General features: G+C 60.5%; 1 protein-coding gene across 7 annotated transcripts in view; it reads right to left on the reverse strand.

Moving 5' to 3' along the window:
* Positions 1-5,838: 5,838 nt before the first annotated feature.
* RPH3AL (rabphilin 3A like (without C2 domains)) overlaps positions 5,839-24,261 on the reverse strand; it is a 135,486-nt gene continuing 117,063 nt past the window's right edge. For 6 of the 7 annotated variants that reach the window (XM_055130324.1, XM_055130325.1, XM_055130328.1 and 3 more), the window contains 3 exons: positions 11,048-11,152; positions 8,755-8,901; positions 5,839-7,071 (listed from right to left, as the gene is read on the reverse strand). In XM_055130324.1, coding sequence (XP_054986299.1) covers positions 7,037-7,071; positions 8,755-8,901; positions 11,048-11,152 — 287 coding nt within the window. In that variant the 3' untranslated portion in view covers positions 5,839-7,036. The remainder of the gene's footprint in view (positions 7,072-8,754; positions 8,902-11,047; positions 11,153-24,261) is intronic. The other variant, XM_055130326.1, reaches the window with a different exon arrangement.

Below are 24,261 nucleotides of genomic sequence, written 5' to 3' on the forward strand. Positions count from 1 at the left end.
CTGCGTGCAAGGCCAGCGCCCTCCCTGCTGTCCTGTCTCTCTAGCCCATCGGCCCAGCCTGTTCGCTCTCTCAGTTGGCTTTCAATCCGCGGGTCACTCGGATCACGCGTCCATCTTTTCACCCATCTGCCCGACGAGCTTCCGCCTCTCTCCTCCCGCCTTCCTTTCCCTCTCCCCCCATCCACCCACCTCTTCCCGTCCTTCCAGCCGGTGTTTATGGACACAGCGGTTTTCCCTGACAGCTGATGATGACTTACAGGAGCCGGGCAGCAGCGGCCAGGAGTCTGGGGTGGGGCCCTGCGGGGATCTGGCTCTCAGCCTGAGCCCCGGCTCTGCTCAGGGGTGGAGGGGGTGGCAGGAGGGAGGGCAGACAAGGCTTCGCTTGTCAGCGGCACTGCAGGCCCAGTCAGACTTCAAACGTCCCCAAAGAGCTTCTGCGGAGAGGCAGGGGGTGGGCGCGCTGAGATTCTCCAATAATTGGCCCCGAGGAAGGGCACACGTCCTGGGGTCTGCCTCAGAGAGCTCAGAGCTGCTCTTGTCCCGGGGGATCCCTGGTGGGGCGTCTCTCCCCTCCCTCCACTCGGCCCCCTCCTCCCAGTCCAGGCCCTCCGGGATAGCTCTGGGCTGCTGTGCCAGAGCAGAGTGTCCACGGGGCAGAGCTTCGAGAACCTTCTCTGTGGAGCAGGGCTCTGTGCGGCCACAGTTCTCGGGCAGGGCCTGGTTCTGACGCCCCAGGGCCCGGGCAGGATGCTGCCGATGGCTGCCCCCCTCCTAGAGCCTCAGAGGAACTCCAGCGGGCGGTGGATGAGCAAGTACACTTTATTTTTTATTTTGCTTTATTTTTTTTGTTTTGGTCACACCCGGCGATGCACAGGGGTCACTCCTGGCTCTGCACTCAGGAATTACCCCTGGCGGTGCTCAGGGGACCATATGGGATGCTGGGAATCAAACCTGGGTCGGCTGCATGCAAGGCAAACGCCCTACCCGCTGTGCTATTACTCCAGCCCCTTATTTTTTTTTATTTTGGAGCCCCACGCAGCTATGCTCAGGGCTTATCCCTGGCTCTGTGCTCAGAGATCACTCCTGGGGCAGGGGGCGGCCTCAGGGCAACCAGATGGGCTGCCAGGGATTGAACCCGGCTGGCCGTGTGCAAGGCAAGGGCCCCACCCACTGTACTCTCTTCCCAGCCCCCTGATGAGCGATTTTAACCCACTGGTCACATGCCTTACATGAGCAGTTGAGTCCCTTGTCTGGGTGCACTGGTGCAGGGGTGATGTCGATCCCTCACCCTCACAAGGGCCCTTTCCTGCACATTTCTGACTGGCACTGAGTGGGGGACTCAGCTTTTTGTGTCTGTTGCACCTCTCCGCCCCTCCCACCCCACCCCTGGGCTGTGCTCAGGGTGGCAGTGACTGGGAGATGCAGTCTGGGGGCTTCCCATCACCCACATTCACCCCTACTCCATGGAGCTCGGAGAACAGCTCACAGACAGGGACGGGAGCGTCCGAGCACTCTCCCGGTGGCGCGGCTGTGGCCAGACAGAGCAGCCGGGCCCTCAGGGGTCAGCTGCTGGGACTTGCCAGCCGGATGCGAGGTGAAAGGGCAGGGACTCGGGTTTAAGGTGATGAGGGTCATGAGTGCCACAGCAGAGCACTGGGGTGGCTGCAGGCCACAAGCCACGGGGACCTCGTTCTAGAAGAAAGGGCCAGCCCTGAGCGTGACCGACACGGCTGCTGGGGACGGCGGGCTGGGGATTTCTCCCAAAGCCCCAGAGACGCGAGATCAGGGTCCCGAGGAGACTTCCACCCAGACACCAGCAGTGGGAACTCACCCAAACGATCGCCAAGACGTGATTTCCGTCAGAAAGCAGAAGGAAAGCCCCTCACAGCTACTTGAAACACGCGCCCACTGAAACCCCATGCCAGGTGAAGGGAGGCAGCCACGAGGCGGCAGAAAATCCTGCCCAGGTCTGCCCACTCGGGAAACGTGAAGGGCACAGGCAGGAAGGAGCACGGTGGGAGCCTGTGCTGCAGGCTGGGGGCTGGGGTCCGAGGGGCGGGAAGGGCGGTCTCCGCTCGGGAAGAGGAAGCGATGCCGAGACGGACTGGGCGACATGGTATAGCATGGTGGGTGCACGGCACGGCTTGCATGCTTAGGAACAGTTACGGCGGCTGTTGGTTGCTGTTCCATCACAACCAGACAGGCAGGTGGCTCCGGAGGGCGGGACAGACGTGCCTCTCGGGTGCGGCGGGGCTGTGGAATGGCAGTGACACCCCCACCTCAGCCTAGTGTCTCTTGCAACTGGAGGAAGGGGCAGGGCAGTCTGACAGAGGCCCTGAGAGGTGACATGACAGACGGAAGTTTCTGGAAGTCCTAAGCCACGTCCTCTCTGTGGGGCTCGAAGACGGCCTCAGGCTGGAGAGATGATTCAGAGCCCTGAGTCAATCCCAGGCAGCACACGGTCCCCCGAGTACTGCAGAGTGTGACCCCTGAGTGCCATCAAAAACTGAAAATAAAAAGTGGGGGGACCTGACGATAGCACAGTAGGGAGGGCATTTGCCTTGCATGTGGCTGACCCGGGTTCAATCCCTGACATGCCATATGGTCCCCCAAGCACTGCCAGGAGTAATTCCTGAGTGCAGAGCCAGGAGTGACCCCTGAACATCGCTGGGTGTGACCCAAAAAGCCAAAAAAGAGAAAAACACAATTGAATAAAAAAGGGGCTGTGGGCGGGGGTAGGCCAGAGTGATAACACAGTGGGTAGGGCCTTTGCTTTATAAGCAGCCAACCCAGGGCTCCATCCCCAGTGTCCCATACGGTCCCCTTAGCATCACCAGAAGTGATTCCTGAGTGCAGAGCCAGGAGTGTCTCTGAGCATTGTCAGGTGTGGCCCCCAAACCAAACAATAAATTAAAAAAGACACATCCCTGAGCCCAGTTGGGCACCTGGTGAGGGGACGGAGAGTGCCCCCTGCACCGTCCTCCTGGTGCAGGCCGCCATGAAGGCAGAGTCTGGGCACTGAGCTTTACTGCCACCTGCCACAGGTGCAGTGGATTCCCTGCAGCCTGCCCGGGGCTGTGAGCTGGAGCAGTGCAGCCGGGGGCTGCCGCCGGTGCTGCCAGAGAGCATCTGCATCACCTGCCCGGCGGCCCCACTGAGCTCTGGCGGGGCGTCCTGGTCCTGGGCTTGAGCAAGCCCACTGTGTCCTTCTGGTCTTAGGGGTCGGGGTGGGGGCAGCTGCTTTACCCACTACCGACTCCCCCAGGGGAGGCACCGTGCCCCTCTCAGAAGGGCCAAGGCCGAGTCCCGAGCTTCCCGCCGCTGCCTCTACCCAGGCTGGCGAAGCTGCTGCTCGGGATGAATCAATTCTGCTCACTGGAGTTTGTTTGTTTGTTTGCTCTGGGGTCCCACCCAGCACCCAGGCTCTGCGCTCAGGGATCATTCCGACTGAGGCCGAGGGCGAGGGGCCCGCATGGGGTGCTGGGGATCGAACCGGAGCTGTGCGCCAAAACCTTCTACTCCCACCCCAGACCCAAACCGAGTCATTCTGTGCAACCTGCGCCCCTCTATGAAGGCTCAGTTCCCGAAGTTAGTCTGGGAGCTGGCTGCATAAGGCTCAGACAGCACTTTTTTTTTTCTCTTTTTTTCTTTTTGGGTCACACCCGGTGTAGGAATTACTCCCGGCAGTGCTCTGCTCGGGGGACCATATGGGATGCTGGGAATCAACCTGGGTCGGCCGTGTGCAAGGCAAATGCCCTACTTGCTATGCTATTGCTCCAGCCCCTCCATATAGCACTTTTCGTAAAGAATGTATGTTTTTGGTTGAGACAGCACAGTGGGGGAGCACAGGCTTTGCATGCAGCAGGTTTGGGTTCGAGCGCCCGCAGTGCAATGTCCTTCAGCACTGCCAGAGACAGCCCGAGCACAGAACTGGGAATAGTGCCCCATGCCGCCCCTGCTAAGTGTGACCCCCAAACTAAAAACAAACCAAGACCAAGAAAAAAAGATTTCTTTTTTTTTTCTTTTTGGGTCACACCCAACGATGTTCAGGGGTTACTCCTGGCTCTGCACTCAGGAATTACTCCTGGCGGTGCTTGGGGGACCATATGGGATGCCAGGGATCTAACCTGGGTCGGCCGCGTGCAAGGCAAACGCCCTACCTGCTGTGCTATCGCTCCGGCCCCCAGAAAAGATTTCTTTAAAATGAATGGATTTACTTTCAGTCACACCCAGGGAAGCTCAGAGCATACTCCTGGCTCTGCACTTGGGAATCACTCCTGGCAGCTCTTGAGACCATATGGGGTGCCAGGGAATGAACCTGGGTCGGTCGCGTGTAAGGCAAATGCCCTCCCGACTGCCCTACCGCTTCAGCCCCACAAAGGTGATTATCAAAGAACTTGCATGTTGGAAAATATGTTCCTTCAGCTGTCACTGAGATTTGTCTGCCTCTAATCTAGACTAGAAATCATTTCCTGTCCCAATTCCAAAGATACTGCTTCACCAGGTTCTGGCTTCAAATATGCTTTGAGAATTTCAATGCCATTCTAATCCCTGATCTGTGCGACGTGACTTGGTTTCCCGCCTCCCCTCCTCCCGGAAGTTTTTAGGGCTTTTCCTTTTCCTGATGTCCTGAAATTTTCTGATAAGAAGGCCTGCTATGGTTCCTCAAGGTTGGTTTTTCAAAAAAAAATAATTTCAAACGTATGAAAAAGAATAAACATAGTGAACCTTTACCTACCCAGCCCCACCTTCATTGCATGCATCTCCTTCTCAAGATGTCTAGTGAGGGCTGGAGTCATAGCACAGCGGGGAAGGCACCTGTTTGCACACAGCGAACCCAGGTTTGATCCCCGGCACCCCATACAGTCCCCCGAGCACTGCCAGGAGTGATCCCTGAGTGCAGAGCCAGGAGTAACCCCCGAGCACCACCGGGTGTGGGCCAATAAAAGATGTCTAGTGAGAAGGGACTGGAGAATATCATTTATAGACTTAGTGCCCAGAGCAACCCTGAAGCCGGTCAGCCAACTGGGCTTGCAGTTCGGGGTTTGGGTGCAAACATGCGGCGCCATCCAGGGAGCTGCAGGCCAGCCCACTGGTGCTTGGGGCCTCCAGGGCCACACCCTAGGGTGCCTTTGAGGCCTCACTGTGCTCCCAGAGAGCTGGCATTGGCCGCAGGTAACGCATGTATGCTAATTCCTGGGGAAATTGGGGCCGGGAAGTTACACTTGGTAACCCATGTGGTACTTGAGATCTGGTCCCCTCAATTTACTCCTCAAAAGAAAGTCCTAAGAGCTGGGGACACGGCTCGAACAGCTGGCATGTGAACTCTGTGTGTACGGGCCAGGTTCTGGTCCTGGCACAACATGGTCTCCTGAGCACGAAGCTAGGAGTGGCCCCTGAGCACTGCCATGGGTGGCCCCCAAAACCAACATAATAAAAAATCCAAGAAAATACAAATCAAAGAACACTCTTTTCGGGGTTGGGGGCCATGCCCAGCGATGCTCAGGGGTTACTCCTGGCTCTGCACTCAGGAATCATTCCTGGTGGGACTTGGGGGACCAGATGGGATGCCGGGGATTGAACTTGGGTTGGCCAGGTGCAAGGCAAGCGCCCTACCCACTGGACCATCTCTTCGGCCCTGTAGTTCATTGTTTTGTTGCTCCCTTCCCTCAGCAGTAGGTGAGCGAGCTCTTGTGTCTGACAGAGACGAAGTTCGTCCCTTTCACGACAGCTCAGGGACATCCCACCGTATCACCACGCTGTACGTCCATTGTCTTGGAAACAGAAGCGATCATGGCCGGATGGTTGACACACAGGCTGAATGCACAGTTCCTCTTTATTGCTATCCTCCAAAGAGTAGGTTGTCACAGAGAAATGCGGTTTATTTCAGTGTCTCCCAGGGACAAGGACAAAGTAGTAAAGCAAATGAGGGGTCCTGAATACTTGGCTGAGAAGGGCCTTCCCGGGTCAGGGGAGGGGGAAGGGCGGGCCCTAGACACACAAATCACATTCTCAGGTTCTCTCTCAGGGAAGGGGTTTCCAGAAGCATCTGCTCCTTTCATTTGTATTTTTCTGCTGCGGTTGTCGGGGCCACTACGGTTGGCGGTTCTGGGGATGGTGCCCAGCCCTCACCCGGGGAGGCCCGTGCTCGAGCCCAGAGCCACCTCCCGGCCTTGCCTGAGCTTTGTATTAAAAGTTTTTTTTTTTTGTCTGTTTTGGGCCACCCCCCGCTGTGCTCAGGGGTTACTCCGGGCTCTGTGCTCAGAGATCACGCCTGGCAGGGCTCAGGGGATCGTATGGGGTGCCGGGGATCGGGCCTGGGTCGGCCACGCGCAAGGCACGCACCTCCCTGCTGTCCTACTGCTCCAACCCAGGATTTTTTATTTCACTTTATATTTTTGTATGGCAAAATAAACCTGTGGATGAGAAGTGAGTGACTTAGGGTAGTTTCAGCTCAGTTGTTCCTCTGCGGGGGGTGGGGGGTGGGTTCAGGGATCAGCAGGACCCTCCCAACAGCACGAAATCAGGGGAGACAGAGACCTGGGGAGGTGGAGGGGGGGGATGGTGTCTAGGTAACACAGTGCCCCCAGCTTGCCCTGGAGCTGCAGGGACACACAGGGGCCCGCTCACCCCACTGTGCTCTTGCCCCTCACTCAGTGCTGAAGCCGGGGTTTCCGCTCCCCGTGTGCAGAGCAGGAGAAGGGCCCTGGGAAAGGGCGTGGACACAGGCAGGCCCCTGCCGACCCGAGAGAAGCAAGTGGTGAGGTGGAGCCCAGGTACAGGGGGTGGAGAGGGAGAACAATAAATAAAGTCCGGGCTGCGAGGTGGGGCCAGGGAGGCGGGGGAGGAGGGGGTGTAGAAAGGCACTGGTGGGGGGAGCAGGCCCGGGCTCCCCAAACACTGGTCTGTGGGGTCAGAGGTGGCGTCCCGGGGCGGAGGGAGCGGCGCCATGACATCTGTCCCCTGCGCTGGGCTGTGGGTGCCGTGCCCCCAGCAGGCCTCTGCCGCTGGGCTCGGAGCGGGCCGCGGAGCCCCGTCAGCGGCGGGAACCCGCCCGGGGCCGCCTTTTGCCTGTGGAGGAGAGGAAAAGGCCACGGTTCAGTGAGCGGAGGCGAGGCCTCCTGGTGACAGCCTGACCTTTGGGAAGGAAGCGGAGCTGATGGCGGGGAAGGCAGCGGCGGCGGCGGTGGCGGGAGGGCAGGGCGGGCAGCCGCCGTGACGCAAACCGGGGCGGGCGAAGGAGGCTGCGCTGTCCAGAGCGGGGTCCCCAGGTGGGGGGCTGGCACCCCGGGCCCAGCTCTGCTAATACAGCCGCGTCACTGCGGGCAAGTCCCCTGCCGCCCGGGCGCCAGTGAGCCGCGGAGGCCCCGGAGAGCTGAGGGCTGGCGGGCTGCAGCCTCGCTCCTTGTGCCCGGTGCTTTCCAAGCTAGCCCTTGCTTCCTGCTTCCCCGTTTCTTTTTGGGCTTGGGGCCACCCCTGGGAGTGCTCAGGGCTGACTCCCGGCTCTTATGCGGGGTCACTCCCAGTGGTGCTCAGGGGACCGTGGGATGCCAGGGATGGGACCTGGGTTCCAGCAGGCAGGGCCTGTGCTCAGCCACTGAGCTCTCGGTCCCCGCTGCCTGCGGCTGCTCCATGCACGGCTCTCCTCTCGTCCACGGTCGTTTCTGGGAGCTCTCGGGCACGCGTGGACTGACTTTGTGCCCCAGCCCCGCGAGGAACACGGTTGTGAGTGACGGTGCTGGGCTCAGGGCAGTCAGCTCTTCTTGCCTACCAACGGACCGGCAGTCTTGGACTGTTCGGGTTTGACGGCGAGTGCACGCGTGGGGCTCAGCCCTGTCCACTCAGCCATGTCCACTCGGCTCAGCCACTATAGCAGCAGTGCTGGGACTGAGCGCGGGCCGCTGGCAGCTCTGGACAGGAGGCGTGAGGGGTTTCCAGCCCGGCTTTGCCCACAGAGTCCCTCTCCGCCCTTTCCCCAAGCCTGCCTGGCCCTGAGCCTCCTGTACCATCCAAGAAGAGAGGAGGAGTGGTGGAAAGATGGGGTGCAAGGGGGTACTGGGGAGAGCTCTCCCGATCTGCCACCCCACCCCCGCACACAGGCTCCAGCAAAGAGTCTCACACGTCTTGATCGTGCGGTATCCACCCTCCGCCCCACCCCCCTGCTGCACCCCTGGATCCTGCACACCCACTCAATTTTTGCACAATTCTCCGTGCTGTGGGCGGGGATACCACAGGAAGTGGGGCCGAGGCTGGGCGGCAGGTGCCCTGGGCAGGGCCTGGCACCTCCACCAGTCAGCGGGGACGACCCCCAGCCTCCTGCCTGCTGGTCCCCAGGAACGAAAGTTGGCCTTTGGGTGCGAGCGCAGAAGAGGCCAGCTCGCGTGGCTGGGGCTCCTGTTCCCCAAGGCCGGCAGCTGGGTTTCTTCAGCTTTCCGGGAGGTTTCTGGGGGCCAGAGACTGGTGCCGCCCCCCCTCACTCATCCCAGGCTTGGAACGTACAGGGTTGTGCAGCTCACGGCACTCTGGACTGCGGGGGGCCGTGGCGGTGTGGGGTCAGGGGCACTGTCAGGGACTGTCGCCTGTGACGCAAAGGGAGGTGGACAGTGCTGTCCCCTGTGTTTGGACTGTCTTTGGGTCTCCTCCTCCTTCACCGTGGGCTGGGATGGAGCTGAGGGCGCCATCCACACTGGCTAGTTTGGGGGGGCTACAGGAAAGCAGAGGACTGGGGGGCCACAGGCGTGACTTGGTACTCACCCGATCCCTTCGTGTCTGGTGAGAGTGGGGTGCCCCCCTGGGCGTCTGCGCCGCCAGTCCCCACCTCACTGGCCAGGCTGCTCTGGCTCCCGGAGAGGTGGCCGGGCGGGTAGGTGAGTCCTGCCCTCGGAGACGCCGCGCTGCCACCTGCAAGAGGCCACGTGTGGCATGAACGGCTCAGAGCCCGCTCTCTTGTACGGTGGTGAACAGGAGCTGGCTGAGAGCCTGCTCGTTTGCACTGAGATGGGCGGCTACGGGCCCTCTGGAGCCCCAACCCGGGGAAATGCCACTTTTAGCCCCCCCATAGCTGCCAGCACAACCCATATATGGCACTGGGGGAGAGGGTCCACCTGGTCTTTGCAGACTGACCGGTGATCCATGAAGCAGCTGAGTGAGCACTCAGTCGGGGGAGTTAAGTCAAGTCACCAACATGTGGGTCAGCAACAATATGGGACTGGTCCTGTCTTCACAGAGGGAAGAGATAGGGAAATTTCACAGAGTAGGGGTGGAGATATCTCACAGAGGGAAGGAATGGAGGTGTCTCACAGAGCAGGGGAGGGGCTGGAGCGATAGCACAGCAGGTAGGGCGTTTGCCTTGCACATGGCCGACCCGGGTTCGATCCCCAACATCCCATATGGTCCCCCAAGCACCACCAGGAGTAATTCCTGAGTGCAAAGCCAGGAATAACTCCTAGGCATCGCCAGGTGTGACCCAAAAAGCAAAAAAAAAACAAAAAACAAAAAACAGAGCAGGAGAGGTGGGGCTGTGTCACAGAGGGAAGGAGTGGGGGTGTCTCACAGAGGAAAGGGTTGGGGTGTCTTTACAGTGAGAGTACCTGAGGGTGGGGGTGCCTTCACAGAACAAGGGTGCAGGGTGGGGGGTCTTCACAGAGGGGAGGGGGAGGGGGGTTCTGGGACCCCAAGGAGAGAGCACGTAGCTGCAGTCTGAGTAACTGAAGACCCTCCCTGCACCTACCCCGAGCAGAGGTGGCCCTGTGTCCTGCCCTCCTGTGTCCCGCCCATGCTCCAGGTGGGGGCAGACAGGCACTCTGGTGGCCGGGGAGTGGGGACGGGAGTGGAGACCAGCCCGGAGACCAAGCTGATAGGGCTGCTTCCCTTCCGGGTTCTCAGAACCACCAGCCCCCGGGGGCCTGAGAGCTGGTCTAGCGAGGGGGCACTTCCCGCTTCTTGCACTGTCTGTGCCCACGGGCCCGGTGGTTCTCTCCGAAGCACAGTTCTGCTCCGAGGAGGACTGTGAGGTGGTGTCAGACTCCAGAGTTTCCCCATCAACAGAGCTTTGGGGAGCGAGGGTGCCTGAGCCCCGCCTGGAGGGACGCCCTCTCACTCCTGCCCTGCACGGCCTAGGGACGGGGGCCATTTTGTTTGTTTCTGGGCCACCCCTGGCTGGCCCAGGGCTTATTCCCAGCTCTGTGCTCAGGGATGACTCCTGGATCAAACCTTATGGGGCGCCGGGGTTTGGACCTAGGTTGGCTGTCTGCAAGGCAAGTTCCTTAAGCCATGTCGTATTTCTCCAGCACCCGGGGGCTTTTCATCCCGGTTTAAGCATGCTTATTAACTCTGCCCCCCCCCCCCCCCGCAGGTGCTAAGGGCGTCCTACTGGCAGTGCTCGGAGGTCCTTCTGCAGTGTTGGGGATCAAACTGAGTTTGGGGTGCACCCTACCTCCTGGGCTTTCCCTCTGGCCTGGGGCATTTGTTATGATAAGTACAATATTCAGTCTCTGCATCTTTGGCAGACCCAGCTGCAGCCTCGGGGGTAAGTCCCAGTGAGACAGGGAGGGCGGCTCCTGTGTGTGAAGGAGAAGAGCACGCGCCCGCCTCACGGTCTCGGTCAACTACTCCCTGGCGCAGTGAGCTCAGAGACGGCAGCGGCAGAAGGAGCTCTGGGGAGTGCCGGCTCCATCCCACTCGTGCTAAACTGGAGGAGAAAGAGGCCGAGGAGAACACGTAGATCTGGGGTGGGCCGGGGGATGGGGGGGTCCCACTGCAGTCTCCTGGGCGAGCTGAGTCCCAGCAACTCTGCACCCAACTTGACAGTGTTCCTCTCTGACACGGCAGGTCTCCGGGAGGCTCTCAGGGGTCCCACATGCGCAGTGGAGGACGGGGGAGGGGCACTTGCCCCCCAGCCCCCTGGGTCCTCCACTGTAATCAGACGTTAACCCTGGATGTGCCAGCCTCACCCTCTCCCCCCAGAGGCAGGGCACGTCGTCCAGAGATGCAGGTGAGGGGCGGCAGGAGCAGCAGGGCCCCTAGGCGCCCCTTGTCCCTCACTGACCTGCTTCCCTGTCGCCCTTCAGGTCCCTGACCCTGGGGGGCGGTGGTGTGTCTTCCAGGCTGCAGGAGCTGAGGTCGGAGTCGCTGTCGCTGTCGCTGGAAACCACTGGGAAAGAAAGGTCACAGAGGGGGTCATGCCCTGGATGGACCCCCGCCTGCTCCCACGTTTGGGGGCGTGAGAAACAGCGGATGGGGAGGTGGGAAGGGGTGTTGGTCCCGTGTGAGGACGCTGGAACCCGAGCCTGGTGTGCCAGCACCCGCCCCGGGCAGACCAAGGCGCTCTTCCCCGTGAGTGCGGGCACCAGCCCCCTGAGGCTTGCTCCTGGCTGCGTGTCTCGTGGCAAGGGGGGCTCTGCCGTGCCCCCAGGGGCCCCATGCACAGGGTATCCACATGGGTCACCTGCGAGGGAGGGAATACACCTGTTGCCAGAGATGCCCGGGGAGTCGGTGGGGACACGGGGGCTCGTGCCAGCCCCTCAAGGTGGAGTGCGGTCTCATAAGGGCAGAAGGAGCTACTTGGGACATGGGCAGACATCCTCTTTTCTGGGTGAATCGGGACCTTTCCATGGGTGGATCGGCTGCGGTGCTCAGAGCTGCTTCATATGTCAAACATTCATTTTTCTTTTTTTTTGCTTTTTGGGTCACACCTGGCAATGCACAGGGGTTACTCCTGGCTCTGCACTCAGGAATTACCCCTGGCGGTGCTCTGAGACCATATGGGATGCTGGGACTCAAACCCGGGTCGGCCGTGTGCAAGGCAAACGCCCTACCCGCTGTGCTATCGCTCCAACCCCCTCAGTTTTCATTTTAAGCTGGGAATATGAGGCGTCCCTTTGCGTCTCGTGCCAGGCTCGGGTGCTGCTCTGAGTAGGGTCCCCCATAGCCTTTCAAAGTCTCAGCCGCTTCCCTCTCAGCTCCTCTGAGGCGCCTGCCCTGTTTCTTTACACTGAAGCAGAGTTCAAAGACACTGCAACCCCAGGTGCGAGCAGAATCTTTCTCTATTCTTCCATACAGGACACCCTCCCACCGTGTTGCTTTTTTCCCCTTTCTTTTACAGTTGTCTTCCCTACATATAAACAGCTTATTTTTTCCTTTTCTTTTTGGTTGGTTTGTTGGCCACACCTGGTGGTGCCAGGGCTTACTCCTGGCTCTGTGCTCAGGGATTACTTCTCATGGGACTCAGGGGACTGTCTGGGATGCCAGGGGGACTGAACCGGGCCGGCCACACGCAAAGCTGAAGCCTACCCACTATTATACTATTGCTCTGGCCTCCCAGTAACTTTTTTCAGCAAGTGGCTTCTAGCGAGTCTTTTCAAAGTCTTGGTTTTAATGAAACAACTGTCTCTTTTCATCAATTTATAGAACATTTCATTAGCTGCTGTAATTATAATAACCAGCACGAGTGCACGGAAAGATTTGGGCTCAGAAGCACAGCTCGCCCTGGTGGCAGAGCAGGTGGACAGGCCGGGGGCCAGCGTGTAACCCAGGGCCTGCCCAGCGCGGGTCAGAGGAGGGTGGGCTGAGTGTTTGCTCCCGGGGGCCAGCAGGCTCTTATGCAACCTGCCAGACAGCCTCGGGCCAAAGGACCACAGGTGGTGGGAGATGAGATTGAAACAGTCAGTCTAGAGAAGCAGTGTAGGGACAAGGCCTGGGCATGGCATAAACACTCCCCCCAGAAGTGGCAGCAAGGTGGGGAGCAGAGGGGAGATGGTATGACCTGACCCACAGAACTTCCATTCGGATCTAGAACCTTCTAGAAGGGACTCGTGGCTTGGGCCTGTGTCATCTTGCAGCAGAGGGCTGGAGTTGGCGGATGGAGCACTGTGCAGGGTTGAGAATCACGGGCTGAGCTCGAAGGGCTGCAGTGCCAGCCTTGCTTGTGGGGTTTCCGGGTTTGACCGCTGACATCGCGTGGTCCCCCGACCATTGTTGTGTGACCCCCAAATACCAAGGCAGGAGTAGGTCCTAGGCACCAGTTGGGTATGGCCCTCCCCCTCCCCCACCCCAAAGAAAAGTGATTCTCAGCCCCGCATGTCTGGAGTAGGGTGGGGTGGGCCCGCATGTCTGGAGTAGGGTGGGGTGGGCCCACCCACGGGGGGCTGGGCCAGACGCTTCCCTAGATCTTCCCTCGGATCACCCTGGCTGCCAAGGGGAGGTCTTAGGGGTCCTTAGGGGTCTGGGAGGCTCTCAGCCCCTGCTCAGTTCCAGGCCTGACCATTTGCTGTCTGGTTTTCAAGACCATTTCCCACGTGGACCCCACCTGCAGACACCCCCCCCCAATAGCTGAGAAGGCGCCAGCTAGCACAAATCCTGGCTCCCCTCTCTCAGGGGCTCCCCCAAACCCACAGTCTGTCTCCTTAGGTCTCATCCCTCACCCCCCGTTCCCCTGCCCCAGCTCTTACAGCCCCCAGGAACAGGCTCCCCTCCCAGCTCTGCCAGCCCCTGCCTGGCCCCAGCCTCTGTGCCCGTGGCGTGTGCGTCTGTTTCCCGGGGCTCCTTAGCATGGGAGGGGGCTGTACTGTGAGTACCCCAAGTGAGGCAGATCGCTTTGATTTCATTTCCACCCTCTGCTGTCCCCCCGGGCGCTCTGCCCCGGCCTTCTGCACTCTCACAGTGACGGGGTGAGGCCGAGGTTGGGGTGCACCGCCCCAGGACGTGGGGGTTGCGGGAGGCCCAGCTGGGCTTGCAGTTGCTCTCCAAGGTCCCCGGAGCAGGTCGCCCTGATGGCGAGTCCATCAGGGCTGGGCCTCCGGGGCACCAGTTTTATAAACATTTATGGGTTGTTTGACTCACCGCTGACTAAATACCAGCCCTGTGGGTCCCCAAACAAAGGAAGTGGGAGTGGGCGGGAGGCGGCCAGCCGCTGCAGCGCCCTCCGGGAAGGCTCTGGCCGTGGCCCCCCCAGCTCGGCAGAGGCGCTGACGGAGAATCTGTTCCTGCCTCCTGCCTCGGGTTTCCATCTCTCTTCCGCAGACACACACATGTGGGGGCCACCCTGGGGGTCCGCGGTGTTAAATCCCACCTGGATCCTTCGCTGCCAAGGGCAAATGGAGGAGATGCCAAGGGCTGGAAAGGAAAGTCTGGGCCAGGACAAGGGTCCCGTCCCCCCGTGGCCACGAGCCCAGCTGCAGCGGAAGTGCTTTTGGTGAGTGGTGGCTCAAGGGACCGAGCAGGAGACCCCAGGCTTGATCCCAGGTGCTGTATGATCCTCTGAAACCACCAGGAGTGCCTGTGAGCACTGAGCTGGGAGCAGCCCCCAAGTGCCATATTGTCACTTTCCTGCTAGAGGCAGATGTTGTGTAATACCAAGGGGTGGGGGGATGGAGAGAGAGAGAGAGAGAGACAGACAGACAGAGACAGAGACAGAGAGCTCTGATGGGAGAGACTGGAGCCTTTGGGACCAGGCATGGTTCACCGCATTGGGGATTTTGAGCCGAGTTTTGAGGTCTGTGCTGTGTGAGCCCAAATCCTGCTCTGCCCACTCAAAAGAAACAAGCCAGCGGAAGGGCAGTGGCCACGCTGGGCCCTGGGACTGTCGGCTCCAGAGAAACAGGAGCCGCTGGCCAGAGCATCCCTGGACACAACCCAAGGCAAACTCCATTTACCCAATATCCCAGGCTGCCTCCAGCCGCAAAGGAAGAAGCTCTCCCCGCTCCAAATGTCACGGCGAAGCCTGAACCTTGGCTCATTTGCCATTCTGCTGCCGGTGCCACCTTGCTCCCTGCACAGCAGCTGCGAGTGTAAATCTTCCAGGTCTAGTCTCAAGGCTTTTAGGCTCATGAATCTTGCGGCCTCTGGCTCTTCCGTCCTCGGCTAAGCACCGTGTCTGAGGGCTGATTCCCTGCTCTGAGTCCCCAAGGCTGAGTCTAGCTAAGCTCGCTGAAGAGCGCCTGTATCCTGCCCACGCCTGATTTTTCATATCAAAGATGGGAAAACACCAGGGAAAAGATTGTCCCTGTCACCCCCGCCCTAGGAAGGGGGTGCCCCCCAGATGGATTCCCTCTGGGCTCCTCTGTGAGGCAGAGAGGGTCCTCCGCTAGCCTCGTCTCCACAGGGGCCTGAGGCCCGCGGCCACTTGCTCGGGGACCTGGACGCCTGCAGATTTTCCCATCATGCCCCGGAAGGGCTGGCCTCTCTGCTCAACTCAGCAGCGGGCAGCCCTTGGCCCAGTCGTGCCACTTCTCGAGGGGTAGGCCAGCCTCTTGGACCGATCTGCAATTTGACTGTCACCATGGAAACTCGGGGTTCTGGTACATGAAGGTGGTGGTGGTGGGGGGGAAGGTTTCCCTCTGGAAAAGTCTTTTCAACGGCCTCCAAGGACACACGTGGCAGCTGTTGTCCCAGAGTGACGCCTGGCTTGGGATGGGCCTGTGCTGGCCCCCGCCGGCCCCGGCCCCCAGAGCACAGTCTGACACCGGACAGAGCTAGTGCAAGGTTCTGTGACCCTCACCCCCGGCCAGTCTGCGGGGCCGAAGCTCAGGACCCAGCGGTGGACGGGCCTCGGGGCTCCTCTCTTGGTTGAGAGGAGGCAAACTTGGGGGCCACCCCCCCCACCTCCTGCCTGGCAGCGCCCGAGTCCGGGAGGTACTTTGTGAGCTGTTTGCTCCACTCCTGGAGGCCCCCAAAGCCCCCAGAAATTATGGGAATTAGAGAGGAAGAGAGATATTTTCAGCAAACACTCTGCCAAGGCAAAGCAGATGGTGGAAAATTTTGCACACTAAAAACAAAAAAAAAAATTTTTTTTTTTTTTGGTGTTAATGTAGAGGAAAAATGATAAGGTTCTGGGGGAACGCACAGACATCCCCAATTAGCCTTCCCCAGCCCACCCGGATGCCATGCCTGGAGACAAGCACAGGGCCGGCACCTGGGGACACCAAGGCCCGCAGCCTTGCACCCCACAGAGGCTGTGCAGTGGGGCGGAGAAGCTGGCTGCGACCTGGCTTCGCTTCCCAGCAGGGATGGGGTGGGGTGGGGCGGGGCACTTCTTTACCTCCTGTCCAGCGCGGGCTCCCCTAGGAAGGCGGGACGATGACGCGCTCACCAGGGGCTGCTCCAGCTGCCCAGGGCAGTTCCTAGTGCCTGGTCAGGGCTGGGTGACAGGCAGCTATTTTATTCGGTTTCTCCCTGAACTCACAGCTTCAAGCTCAGGCACGGGGCTGGCGCTGGGCTCACCATGTTTGAAGTCCAGGTCATCCCTGAGGGCTGACCATGCGTGGGGACTCTGCCTAGGGTGGGACTGACCGCAGGCCCTCAGTTCCAAGGCCTGGCTGGCCCGGGGAGGGGGGCAGCCCGTGCTCTGGCCTCACTCCCTGGCTCTGCTCCCTGAGGGCCCCCCTCATGTCCAGTCCGGGGTTCCCTCTCGGCAGGGCCTCAATCAAGGTGGGAGAGGACGATATCTAGTTCCAGGGCTGCCTCGGGTGCCCAGTCTTTGGAGGCCATCTGAACCCTAGCACCCCCCAGCGACAGCGGGGACAGAGTCACCCAGGGAGAAAGATGGCCTGGGAGGGAGCCAGCCCCGCGGTGTCTTCCCAGGGCCTGGCTGCAGCCCAGCGGGACACACACGGTCCGACACCCACCACTGGAAAGCAATCGATGCCCGCAGGTATGCTGAGCGATGAGACTCTAGTCCATGGCCCAGAGGGCCCAGAGGGCACGGAGGGTCGGGCGCTTGCCTGGCATGTAGCTGACTTGCGGGCTCACCCAGGGCCAGGGAAGCGGGCGGGCTCTGCGCATTTGGAACACGGGGTTCATGGCGTCTCCTGTCCTGTGGCCGTGGGTATGGAGGAGCAGGCTATGTGTGAACAATGCATCCCTCCTCCCCCCCAGGCTCACTCCTCTGTCTCCATGGCAACCGACAGTCCCTCCCCCATTGGTCGGTCCGGTCTCTGGCTGAGGCCACCAGCAGCTCAGCTCATCCCACTTGAGCATCCTTGGGGGAACAGCTGACCCGGGTTCAATCCCTGGCATCCCACATGGTCCCCCGAGCATCACCAGGAGTGATCCTTGAACTCAGAGGCAGGAACAACCCCTGAGCATCACAGGGTATGGCCCCAAAGCAAAAAAAAAAAAAAAAAAAATCAAAAACTAATTCCCAACCCGCCCTCAGAAAGCCATCCACGTTGTACCGCAACCCAAGTCACCACGTTGCCGGGGAAGGGAGGAGAGCTGGCACCTCTGCACACCGTATTCTAGGGGGCTCTCCTCTGTGTGCGTTTGTGCCACACCCAGCAGTGTTCAGGACTGTCCCTGGCGCTGTGTCCTAGAGGTGGCCAGGGGACCACATGTGGTGCCAGGGAGCAAACCAGGGTCCACAATATGCCACGCAGGCACCTTCGCCCCACGGGCTGGCTGTGCAGAGGGGGGGGTCACTCTCTTGCCCCCTGTCCCACACCATCTGGCTCTGCCTCTCTTTTCCGCTTTTCCTGCCTTGATTTCCCCAACTGTACAGGAGCCCCTTGTGGGCTGGCTTGCGTCTTAGTGGGGCCTGGTCCCTTCCCTGGGCCCCCAGCGCTGGGCTCTGGGCAGTCAGAGGCGCTGGTTCTTGAAAGGCCAGGTCTGGGACTCGGGCCTCAAGCATGGCCAGTGAGTGGCCCTCTGCCCTCTGCCCTCTGAGGCTGGGCCTTCCCCACACAGGCTCTGCTCAGAGCCTGCCTCCACTTCTGCCCTGAGACAAATGGGGGAGGGGCTGCCCGTTGTCATGGAGACATGAGTGGGCCTGGGGGGGGTTGCACTGTTCACACAGAGCTTCCAGACCCCAGGCCACGGCTGCCCGCCTGGGCTGCAGGACAGGAGACACCAGGAACCCCGTGTTTCAAATGCGCAGAGCCAGCCACTTCCCTGGGCCTGGGGAGCCTCTGCCTGCCTGGCAGGGGACAGTCACCGGACCAAGTCAGACGGTGGCGGGGGCAGCCAGGGAACCCTCGTCTCTGCTCTCTCTTCCACCAGAGACCAGACAGGGAGTCGGGATTTGGGGGAGCGGAGGGTTCCCTGCGCTTTATTCATTCGCCATCGATTTTCATTAACTCCCTCCAGGCTCCCAGACAGACAGGAGGTACCGGGTAATGAAGACGAATCCTCAAATCAATAGCGATGTGGTCAACAGCATTGCAATCCTGATGGCCCTGCCCTTGCTTAAGAAGCTTCAGATAAAATGGGAGATGACAGACGAGAACAGAGCCCTCCAGAGAAAACACGAGACACCGAAGGGGTGGGGTGGGGGGCACAGTCAGGGAGAGAAGCCAGGGAGGGCTTCCTGGAAGAAGTGGAGTTTAAGGGTGGGCATAATTTAGAAAAGCAGGAGCGCCGGGGCTGGGGTGTGCCTGGTATCCCAGAGAGAAAACGAGAGAGTGCAGATTTCTTTGGCACCATCCTGGTTCAGGAAAAGGGGTGCAGGTTCAGGCCACCAGGGACATGGGTGTAGTCCCAGCAGAGCGCCATGACCAGACAGCTGGAGTGGGCCTGCCCACCCCTGCCGGGACCCAGTGCGGCTTCCCTCCGGCTTCCACTCTCCCCTCTCTCGGCCCCTGCCGCTCTCCCTGCATCTCCGTCGTGCTGCGTGTCTGGGAACTCTCTGCCCTGCTCCTCCCCTCGGCGTCTGTGCTGAGTCTGGCACCCCTCCCGGGGGGCTCCTTCTGTCCTGTCCGTCTCTCTCTCTCTCTCATCTGCCCCTCTGTCCATCCATCCTTCTGCCAGACTGGCACCTGCCTTCAGTGTCTGCCTCTCAGGGCATCTGGGTGTGACAGGCACCCCCGCTTCCCCGCCCTGCCTGGGTCTGAGTCCAGGTGGGGATGGATCCCCTGGGCCAATGACATGAGATCACTGACCTCTAGACCTGACTCCTTAACGGGGAGCACCAGCTTGTCGCCACACAGTCTCTGCTGCCGCTCCTGGACAGCCAGGGGGCAGGAGCCCTGGTCCCGCCATGATGGAGGGGTGGCCCTGGGGAGAACTGAGCCTGCCAAGTTCTGGTGTCTGAGGGCTGCTTTGGCGTCAAACAGGGCAGGCTGGCCGAAATGTGTACACTTCAGGAGGTCCCTGGCCCCATGAAGTTTGGCATGGATGGAATTAAGGTGTAGACTTGTGTGGCGGCAGGAGAGCACTGTGTGGATGGGAGGGGAGCACTATGTGGCAGGAGGGGAGCACTGTGTGGCAGGAGGGGAGCACTGTGTGGTGAGAGGGGAGCACTGGGCATGCAGGGAGCACCATATGGTCTTGCGGGGAGCATGTGTGGTGGAGGAGAGCACTGTGTGGCAAGAAGGGAGCATTCTGTGGGTGGGAGGGGAGCATTCTGTGGGTGGGAGGGGAGCACTGTGTGGCGGAAGGGGAGCACTGTGTGGGCAGGAGGGGAACACTGGGCAGGAGGAAAGCACTGTGTGGGCAGGAGGGGAGCACTGTGTGGGCAGGAGGGGAACACTGTGGACAGGAGGAAAGCACTGTGTGGGTGGGAGGGGAGCACTGTGGCAGAGGGGAACACTATGTGGGAGTTCGGGGAGCACTGGGCGTGCAGGGTGAGAGGGGACACTCGAGAGGGCAGGCGGGGAGCACAGTGTGGGTGGGCAGGCATGGGGGGCTTCCTGCATGACTGGAAGGAAGCTGGGGCACAGGACGGGGCGGGCCTGCCTTCCTGCATCCTGGCTCAGCTGGGACGGGGCCCAGGGAGCCCAGGGGTCTCGCCGTGCAGCTGGAGTCACCCAGTCAGCGGAGGCCGTCACTGGGTCTGGGCAAATTAGAAACGACAGCCGTGCCCCTGCCTGCCGGTGTGGCTGATGAGGGCTCTACTGCTCCTGGGAAATCAATGTCCAGGCCAGGGAGGACGCCCAGGACAGACGGGGGGGCTGTGGTGGGAGACGGGGGACGTCTTCCCAGGGGTTACCCCAGCTGGGGGGCGGGGCGGGTCAGCAGTTCACGGAAGCCGCCCCCATTGGCTCTCTAACCCTTCCCGGGCTAGGGTGCCTTACACGGCTCCCCGGGCCTTGGCTCTCTCTTCTGGAGAAGGACACAGACGCAGCCCCTCAGCCCAGGATGACGCACGATGTGGCACCCCTAGACCCCGGTGCTGAGACTGAGGCCCACCTCCGTTCCTGCAGACGCCACGAGCAGATGGGAGCAGGCACTGAACCTGAGGGACAGTGGCTGCACATGGCCACCAACTGGCCACCAGGGCTAGTCCCATGCCATGTCCACCCCCTCTCCCGCCTCTGGTGGCTGAGTGGCATTCAGGTCCCCCGAAGGCTGGTGGGACTTTCTGTTTTTCTGCTTTTTGGGTCATACCCGGCTATGCGCAAGGGTTACTCCTGGCTCTGCACTCAGGAATCTCTGCTGGTTTGCTGGTTGTGCTCGGGGGCCACTGGTATGCCGGGGATTGAACACAAGTCAGCCACGTGCAAGGCAAATGCCTTATCTCCACACTATTGCTCCGGCCCCTGCAGGTGGGACTTTCAATGTGCCTGTTTCTTGCCTGCATTCTGGCCACCTATGTGACGTCTGCCTGCCTCAGGGTCTACGAGCCTCTCCCGCCTCCCTGGGGAACAGCCGTCTGCCTCACACAGGTCTGGAGGATCTGGGTTTTCCCATCATTTTTACTTTCCGATTTCTACATAATCGCAGACTGTCCCACTGCACTGGTCTCTAGAACCCACACGGACGGGCAGAGGCAGAGGGGACAGACAGTGGCGGAGCACAAAGAGGCTCCCGGCATGGAGAGGGAGATCCAGGCCATTCCTGAGCACACAGGGCACTCGCAGCCTGTGGGGTGGGTGGTGCGGCAGGTCTGACAGGGGTTATTGCCAAGACTGTGTGTGTGTGTGTGTGTGAGCGCATGTGTGTGAGCGTGTGTGAGCATGTGTGTGACAGAATTATGAGTGTGTGAGCGTGTGTGTGTGCATATGTGTGCGCGCATGTTTGAGTGTATGTGATATCATGTGTGTGTGCGTGTGAGCATATGTATGTGCACGTGTGTGAGAGAGAGCATGTGTGTATGAGAGCATATGTGCATGAGTGTGTGTGTGAGCATATGTGAGAGAGCATGTGTGTGTGTGAGTGCATGTGCGTGAGAGCATGTATGAGCATGTGTGTGTGAGCGTGTGATAGAGCATGTGAGTGTGTGAGAGTGTGTGTGAGCGTGTGTGTGAGTGTGTGAGCGTGTGTGTGTGTGAGCGTGTGAGTGTGTGTGTGAGCGTGTGAGTGTGTGTGTGTGTGTGAGCGTGTGAGTGTGTGTGTGTGTGTGAGCGTGTGAGTGTGTGTGTGTGAGCGTGTGAGTGTGTGTGTGTGTGTGTGTGAGCGTGTGTAGTAGGGGTATGTACGGGTATGTTCTCATGTGCAGGGTGGGGTCCATGCTGAAGCGGGGCTGTCCTCTTCTAGGAGAGGCCCCTTTGATCTGGGAGCTGCTCTGTCACATGCCCCACCCCACCAGACAGTTCCCTTCCCGTGGGGCCTGGAGGAACAGCTTGGTGGCTCTAAACGCCTGCCTTGCCTGCCCGGTGCTGCCACGTGCCACATGCCGGGTGCGATCCTGGCAACTCTGCCGTCTGGGCGGCCAGTGGTTTCCGGTGTACGTGAGCAGAGCAGTAAAAGGGCACGCTCCCAGGACCGTGTAAGCGTGCAACTATGGTGTGTGTGTGCACGCTGCCCCCCGCGAGCCCAATCCAGGCACGGGCGCAGCCCCTGGTCATCCCAGCCACATCAACCAGATTTAAAGGGTGCCTGTGAAGACGGCGGGCTAGAGCTGGGGTGGGGGTGGGAGCAGGAGAGGGACCCTGGGAACCCCGGGGGAGGGAAGCTAGCACGGGTGGTGGGGTCGGTGATGGAACGTCTAAGAAACCCAACTAGGAATAACCTTGTCATTATTGTGCGTTAATAAAATAAAATTTTGGAAAAAAAATAAAGGAGGTTTCACTCCCTTGGGCTTGGAAGGTTAAAATACTGGAAGAGAAGAAACCCTCCACCCAACTCCCTCGTGCTTCCTGCTTCGGAAAGCCAAGGTCCAGACAGGAACGCTGTGCCTGCGCTCTGCAAGGCGAGGGGCTGTCACCAAGGGCCAGCGCCTCTGTGGGCACCCAGACGGGGTGGGGGCGGGGGTGGGGCACAGGCCACGGAGCGTGGTGGCTGGGCTGGGTCAGCCGAGGGCCACGTCCGCGGAGAAGGTGACCGCTCTGCTGGCCACACGTGTCCCCGTTGGTGTCTCTGGCATTTGCCAAATAGGGATGTGGGAATAAAAACCAATTTCACTCTCCTTGACTTTCCCTTCCCCGGATCTCAGGGCATCAGGGACAACCGGGAGAGGTGGGGACCAGGCGGGCCTCGAGCTGAGGGGACAGCAGCTCCGTGGTCGGACCCGCATCTCTGGGGAGGGTGACGTTGGAGACCCTCAGGCTTTTCTGTTTGTTTGCTTCGGGGTCACACCTGGCCATGCTCAGGGCTTACTCCTGGGTGGGGGGCTCAGGGGACCATATGGGGTGTGAGGGAATCAACCCAGGTCAGCCGCCTGGGAGGCAAACACCCTATGTACCGTGCTGTCACTCTGGCCCCTAGAATTCCTCTTACTGAGAATTCTCTGCATTAAAATATATAAATAAATAAAAGTTGCCAGTAAACTTGAAATAGCGAGTCAAACCAAGCCACTGCTTCTCTGTCCGGGTCCAAGCCAGACGCCCCGGACAGGGCAGCCCCAGCCGCACTGCGCTGCTCCCCAGGCCACGGCTAACCTGGCCCGCTGCTCCAAAGGCTGCGACATGTGGTAGGCCTGCAAGCCCAAAGTCCACTGGGGCTCCTGAGGGAGTGGCCGCCGAGGGGGGCTGAGTGCTCGGGGAGCCTCCAAAGTGCTAATTTCTTAGGAACAGGAAGGAGGAAGGCGGCAGAGCAACAGCTGGCTCTGGGCAGTGAGCAATCCTGTCTGAAAATAAAACATTTTACAATCCACAACCGCGGCTCATTAAGAATGAATGGATCCACCGGTATAAATAGCGCCGCGTTAACACGTCAGGGTGCCGCATATGCATTGGATGGAGACGCGAGCTGCTTATTAGCTCGGTCGGCAGCAGCAGGGCATTCACGGGACGGAGGCCTCGGGTTCAAGGCTCTCCTGCGTCATGTGGCTTTCTCCATGGTGGGCCCCAGGCTGAGTCCCCACCCGCTCTGGTCCTGCTATCCACAGGGGAGCATAACTGGACACTCAGGAGTAGACCCTGGTGGGCTTCCAAACGGGCACCTCCTCACTACAATACAGAGCCTCTGCTTGAGCGCTCCCGGTGACATGGACCTCACGACCTCCCCAGACACAGAACACCCAGCTGTGTGGCTTGGTGGTTCTTGAGCGAGAGGCATTTCCTTCTGCTTTGTCCCAGCTATGCCTTGGTGGGAAGGGGCCCCAAATGAGCCATGGCATGGGATACGCATGCAGAAAGGGCCCCCTGGAGGGCCTGGATTGAGTGGTCCTTCTCTCCCTGCTCCAGTGTGGACTCGGGCTCCTGGGGGAGGGAGAGGCAGCAGCAGAGGCTGAGAAGGAAGTACAAGTGGCGAGCCGGCATTGGGGCCGAGGAGGGTCCCCCCCAGAAGCAGGAGAAACTGCCACCCCCACCCCTTGCTCCGGCCCCACGGCAAGCGTCTTCCCCACTGTGCTCTGGGCTCCCTTCCACGGCCGGGGCGGCCAGGACCCCTGCCTCAGTGGCCCCTATTCCCAGCGTCAGAAATTCCCCCACCAAGTCTGAAAGGGGGGGGGTGTGGGTCTGGGGGAAGCGGGCAGGGTTAGGGCCAGAGCGGCCTGCCCCATCCACGGTGGCGGCGAGCACGCTGGGATCCAGGGGGCCCTGGAGGCCACCGCACGGGACCCTGCGCAGACGCCACCGTCACCAAGTGGCAGCTTCGTCTCCGGAGCTGCCCCCTGGGCTGTGGGAGCCCGGGATGAGATAATGACTGTGAGTCACGCGCCGGGCGGAGGAGGCCCACGCAAAAACCCAGTGACTTGGCTTTGAGGGGGTGGCAGGGTGGGGGTGAGGGCCGGAGGCGGGGGTGGGGGGGAGGGCAGCCCCAGAGCCACACTGGCAGCCTGACGTGCCCCAGCTGCCGCCTGGCAAGCAGCCACCCTGGAGGCTGAAAGGGGGGAAAGTCCCTATTTGCCTTAAGGCCATTCAACCGGAACAAACCCGCAACCTCCAGAGGCTTCGGGGGCAGACCTTGTGGCTCTGCTCTGGTCCACCGGGAGCCCCGGGCGCTGCTGGG

Source organism: Sorex araneus, chromosome 3, assembly GCF_027595985.1.
Source record: "Sorex araneus isolate mSorAra2 chromosome 3, mSorAra2.pri, whole genome shotgun sequence".
In the NCBI taxonomy this organism is placed as follows: Eukaryota; Metazoa; Chordata; class Mammalia; order Eulipotyphla; family Soricidae; genus Sorex; species Sorex araneus.